The following is a 6,526-nucleotide window of genomic DNA, read 5'->3' on the forward strand; positions in this document are numbered from 1 at the left end:
ACACACACACGGTACACACACACACACGGTACACACACACACACACACACACACACACGGTACACACACACACACGGTACACACACACACACACACACACGGTACACACACGGTACACACACACACACACACACACACACACACACACACACACGGTACACACACACACACACACACACGGTACACACACACACACACACACACACACACACACGGTACACACACACACACACACGGTACACACACACTGAAATATGCCATGTCGGGGCTCATCAAGCAGATGAGAGCAGTGAGGCAGATCAAGGGAACCTTTGGACTGAATCTACATGAAGCTGTGTGAGTCGAGGGACTCAGTTTCTATCAGTCTGTGGTGCTGTGGATCCAAGTTGATGTCGCAGAGGGACGATTAGAGTTGCACAATTCTAGAAACTTTTATCAGAAGTTGCCAGGGTTTTTCCTGAAATCCTAGTTGTCAGATTCACAGACACAGTAGAGTAGGGAAGAAGTAGGAAGAGAGTTTTAGGAGGTTCACGAGGTTGGTTTGGGAGGTTTGACGAAGAGTCACTTACAATGAGAGGAGAGTCTCTGCCCATGGAGATGACTGTTCTGTTGACGGTCCTCAGGAGCTTCTCCATGATGATCTGGACATGCCACTGAGTAGGACCCTGGACACGAGGAGGAGGAGATGAGGAGGAGGATGAGGAGGAGGAGGAGAAGAAAGAGGAGGGAGAAAGAGGGGGAGAAAGAGGATGAGGAGGAGAAAGAGGGGGAGAAAGAGGATGAGGAAGAGAGGATGAAGGAGAAAGAGGAGAGGGAGGAAGAGGAGGAGGAGGAGGAGGAAGAGGAGGAGGAGGAAGACGAGGAGGAGGAGGAAGACGAGGAGGAGGAGGAAGAGGGAAGACGAGGAGGAAGAGGAGGGAGGAGGAAGACGAGAGGAGGAGGAGGAGGAAGACGAGGAGGAGGAGGAAGACGAGGAGGAGGAGGAAGAGGAGGAGGAGGAAGACGAGGAGGAGGAGGAAGACGAGGAGGAGGAGAGAAAGAGGAGAGGAGGAGAAAGAGAGAGGAGGAGGAGAAAGAGGAGGATGAGGAGAAAGAGGAGGAGGATGAGGAGGAGGAGGAGGAGGAGGAGGAGGAGGAAGACAAGAGTTTATGTTAGGCTGATATTTCACTGAGGAAATCTATAGACTCAGAATGTTTTCAACAGTGTATGTCGATATTTATCAAACTGGCTAGTTTGGTTCCTGGATACTAATTGGCTGAAACAGGAGTTCAACTGTGCGTATATCAGACAATATATAACGGGTATGATGCAAAAATGCTTGTTTTATGTCGGTTAACCAGTTTATAACAGCAATAAGGCACCTTGGGGTTTGTGATATATTTAAGCAGTAAGGCATGATGAGGGGGTGTGGTATATCGCCAATATACCACTGCTAAGGGCGGTTCTTAAGCACGACGCAACGCGGAGTGCCTGGATACACCTGTTAGCTGCTGTATACTGACCATATATCACAACCCCGAGGAGCCATATCGCTGTTATAAACTGGTTACCAACGTAATTAGAGCAGGGGAAAACATTTATTTAACTTTTATTTAACTAGGCAAGTCAGTTAAGAACAAACTCTTATTTACAATGACGGCCTACCGGGGAACAGTGCCTTCTTCAGGGGGAACAAGAGAGGCCTCTCAGCTGAGAGGATGATTGGCTCGGCCTCAGTGTCACAGAACAACAGATTTTTACCTTGTCAGCTCAGAGATTCGATCTTGCAACCTTCCGTTACTAGTCCAGCGCTCTAACCACTAGACTACCCAGCCGCCCCCATTTTGACGTGTGCTTGGGTTTGTTGTCTTGATGGAAGATCTACTTGGGGCCCATTTTCAGGCAACCACGTTTTGGGCTAAAATGGCCTGGTACTTGGTAAAGTTCATGATGCTGTTGACCTTAAATAAGGCCATCAGGACCAGTGGCCCCATAACCAATAGCCCCATAACATCAATGATCCACTACCATATTCTACCATAACATCAATGATCCACTACCATATTCTACCATAACATCAATGATCCACTACCATATTCTACCATAACATCAATGATCCACTACCATATTTTACCATAACATCAATGATCCACCACCATATTTTACCATAACATCACCACCATATTCTACCATAACATCAATGATCCACTACCATATTTTACCATAACATCACCACCATATTTTACCATAACATCAATGATCCACTACCATATTCTACCATAACATCAATGATCCACTACCATATTTTACCATAACATCAATGATCCACTACCATATTTTACCATAACATCAATGATCCACCACCATATTTTACCATAACATCACCACCATATTCTACCATAACATCAATGATCCACTACCATATTTTACCATAACATCACCACCATATTTTACCATAACATCAATGATCCACTACCATATTCTACCATAACATCAATGATCCACTACCATATTTTACCATAACATCAATGATCCACTACCATATTCTACCATAACATCAATGATCCACTACCATATCTTACCATAACATCACCACCATATTCTACCATAACATCAATGATCCACTGCCATAATTTACCATAACACCAATGATCACCATATTCTACCATAACATCAATGATCCACTACCATATTTTACCATAACATCAATGATCCACTACCATATTTTACCATAACATCAATGATCCACTACCATATTCTACCATAACATCAATGATCCACTACCATATTTTACCATAACATCACCACCATATTTTACCATAACATCAATGATCCACTGCCATAATTTACCATAACACCAATGATCACCATATTCTACCATAACATCAATGATCCACTACCATATTTTACCATAACATCAATGATCCACTACCATATTTTACCATAACATCAATGATCCACTACCATATTCTACCATAACATCAATGATCCACTACCATATTTTACCATAACATCAATGATCCACCACCATATTTTACCATATCACCACCATATTCTACCATAACATCAATGATCCACTACCATATTTTACCATAACATCACCACCATATTTTACCATAACAGCAATGATCCACTGCCATAATTTACCATAACACCAATGATCACCATATTCTACCATAACATCAATGATCCACTACCATATTTTACCATAACATCAATGATCCACTACCATATCTTACCATAACATCACCACCATATTTTACCATAACATCAATGATCCACTACCATATTCTACCATAACATAAATGATCCACTACCATATTCTACCATAACATCAATGATCCACTACCATATCTTACCATAACATCACCACCATATGTTACCATAACATCAATGATCCACTACCATATTCTACCATAACATCAATGATCCACTACCATATCTTACCATAACATCACCACCATATTTTACCATAACATCAATGATCCACTACCATAACCTACGATAACATCAATGATCCACCACCATATTCTACCATAACATCAATGATCCACTACCATATTCTACCATAACATCAATGATCCACTACCATATTCTACCATAACATCAATGATCCACTACCATATTCTACCATAACATCAATGATCCACTACCATATTCTACCATAACATCAATGATCCACTACCATATTCTACCATAACATCAATGATCCACTACCATATTTTACCATAACATCAATGATCCACTACCATATTTTACCATAACATCAATGATCCACTACCATATCTTACCATAACATCACCACCATATTTTACCATAACATCAATGATCCACTACCATAACATCAATGATCCACTACCATATTCTACCATAACATCAATGATCCACTACCATATGTTACCATAAAGAAGGGCACAGCGAGCAGGGATCTGGGAAGTCTGTGGAGGAATCTAAGACAGGGGCACACTAGCTACCAGCTTCCACCACACCCAAAACATTCAATAATTCACAGCACTATTTTCACACACACAGACACACACACACGGATAAGCATCACTCCATCTCCAATCTTTAAAGGTGATCTCTCCTCTCAATGAGTCAGGTATGACGCATGACATTATGCAACCCCAAGAGTTCTGGACTCTCTCTCCTGTTTCTACACCATCTCTGACGTCACTCTGCCTTTTGACAACAACTAATGGAGTTCAGGGCTGAATTCATATCACACGGAGTGTAAGAATGAGTGCAGGGAACGGTTGGAGAGAAGAAAAAAACTGCTATTGAGCGATGGTTCTCTCTGTATTGTATTATGGGAGCTCTGCCAATGAAAACAATGCCATTATTGAAGGAAAGGCTCCATGAAATGATCATTTGTTTCTGATATGGAAAGTGGATTACAGCATTGATATCAGACACTCTGTAGTGCAGGGCGTTGATACACAACAGGCATCCCATCTAGCAGTCCCACAACGGCTTTTCACTATCACCTTATATTGACTGGAGTGGATGGTGGAGAGTGGACTTAGTGGAGATAGTGGAGATCAGTGTTATGTTTAGTAGAGTGGACTAACAGGAGATTAACGTTATATTTAGAAGAGTGGACTAACAGGAGATCAATGTTATATTTAGTAGAGTGGACTAACAGGAGATCAATGTTATATTTAGTAGAGTGGACTAACAGGAGATCAATGTTATATTTAGGAGAGTGGACAGAAAAACAAATCTGGGGATGAGGTAGGTAGTTGGTTGGGCTATTTACAGATGGGCTGTGTACAGGTGCAGCGATCGGTAAGCTGCTCTGACAGCCGACGCTTGAAGTTTGTGATGGAGAGATGAGTCTCCAACTTCAGTGATTTTTGAAATTCGTTCCAGTCATTGGCAGCAGAGAACTGGAAGGAAAAGCGGCTAAAGGAGGTTTTGGCTTTGGGGGTGACCAGTGAGATATACCTGCTGTGGCGCGTGCTAAGGGTGGGTGTTGCTATGGTGACCAGTGAGATATACCTGCTGTGGTGCGTGCTACGGCAGGTGTCGCTATGGTGACCAGTGAGCTAAGATAAGGCAGGGCTTTACCTAGCAAAGATTTATAGATGACCTGGAGCCAGTGGGTTTGGCGACGAATATGAAGCGAGGACCAGCCAACAAGAGCATACAGGTCGCAGTGGTGGGTAGTATATGGGGCTTTGGTGACCAAACGGATGGCACTGTGATAGACTGCATCCAGTTTGTTGAGTAGAGTATTGGAGGCTATTTTATAGATGACCTCACCGAAGTCGAGGATCGGTAGGATGGTCAGTTTTACGAGGATATGTTTGGCAGCATGAGTGAAGGATGCTTTGTGGCAAATTAGGAAGCCGATTCTAGATTTAATTTTCGATTGGAGATGCTTATTAATGTGAGTCTGGAAGGAGAGTTTACAGTCTAACCAGACACCTAGGTATGTGTAGTTGTCCACATATTCTAAGTCAGAACCATCCAGAGTGGTGATGCTGGACGGGCGGGCAGGTGCAGGCAGCGATCAGTTGAAGAGCATGCCTTTAGTTTTACTAACATTTAAAAGCTGTTCAAGGCCACAGAAGGAGTGTTGTATGGCATTGAAGCTCGTCTGGAGGTTAGTTAACACAGTGTCCAAAGAAGGGCCTGATGTATACAGAATGGTGTCGTCTGCATAGAGGTGGATCAGAGAATCACCAGCAGCAAGAGCAACATCATTGATGTATACAGAGAAGAGAGTCGGCCCGAGAATTGAACCCTGTGGCACCCCCATAGAGATTGCCAGAGGTCCGGACAACAGGCCCTCCGATTTGACACACTGAACTCTATCAGAGAAGTAGTTGGTGAACCAGGCGAGGCAGTCATTAGAGAAACCAAGGCTGTTGAGTCTGCCGATGAGGATGTGGTGATTGACAGAGTCGAAAGCCTTGGCCAGGTCGATGAATACGGCTACACAGTATTGTTTCTTATCGATGGTAGTTGTGATATTGTTTGAGACCTTGAGCGTGGCTGAGGTGCACCCGTAACCAGCTCGGAAACCGGATTGCATAGCGGATTAAATACGGTGGGATTCGAGATGGTCGATGATCTGACAGGTCCTAGATCAGATTGTACGGACAGGTCCTAGATCAGATTGTACAGACATGTCCTAGATCAGATTGTATGGACATGTCCTAGATCAGATTGTACAGACATGTCCTAGATCAGATTGTATGGACATGTCCTAGATCAGATTGTATGGACAGGTCCTAGATCAGATTGTATGGACAGGTCCTAGATCAGATTGTATGGACAGGTCCTAGATCAGATTGTACGGACAGGTCCTAGATCAGATTGTATGGACAGGTCCTAGATCACCACTAGTCTGAGCCACTTTGCGGTGACAGGCCCTCTTGTGGATCATGGGTCTGAATATAGGGGACACTATAGAATAGAGGGGTCTGAATATAGGGGACACTATAGAATAGAGGGGTCTGAATATAGGGGACACTATAGAACAGAGGGGTCTGAATATAGGGGACACTATAGAACAGAGGGGTCTGAATATAGGGGACA

At 43.4% G+C, this 6,526-nt stretch overlaps 1 protein-coding gene across 1 annotated transcript in view; it reads right to left on the reverse strand.

Annotated features, from left to right (window-relative positions):
- Window positions 1-568: 568 nt before the first annotated feature.
- LOC121843707 (dedicator of cytokinesis protein 1-like) overlaps window positions 569-6,526 on the reverse strand; it is a gene marked incomplete at its 3' end in the record, with an annotated part of 50,625 nt that continues 44,667 nt past the window's right edge. Inside the window, 1 exon segment of the mRNA XM_042313488.1 lies at window positions 569-665. Coding sequence (XP_042169422.1) covers window positions 569-665 — 97 coding nt within the window.

This window comes from Oncorhynchus tshawytscha, unplaced genomic scaffold, assembly GCF_018296145.1.
Source record: "Oncorhynchus tshawytscha isolate Ot180627B unplaced genomic scaffold, Otsh_v2.0 Un_contig_253_pilon_pilon, whole genome shotgun sequence".
Classification (NCBI taxonomy): domain Eukaryota; kingdom Metazoa; phylum Chordata; class Actinopteri; order Salmoniformes; family Salmonidae; genus Oncorhynchus; species Oncorhynchus tshawytscha.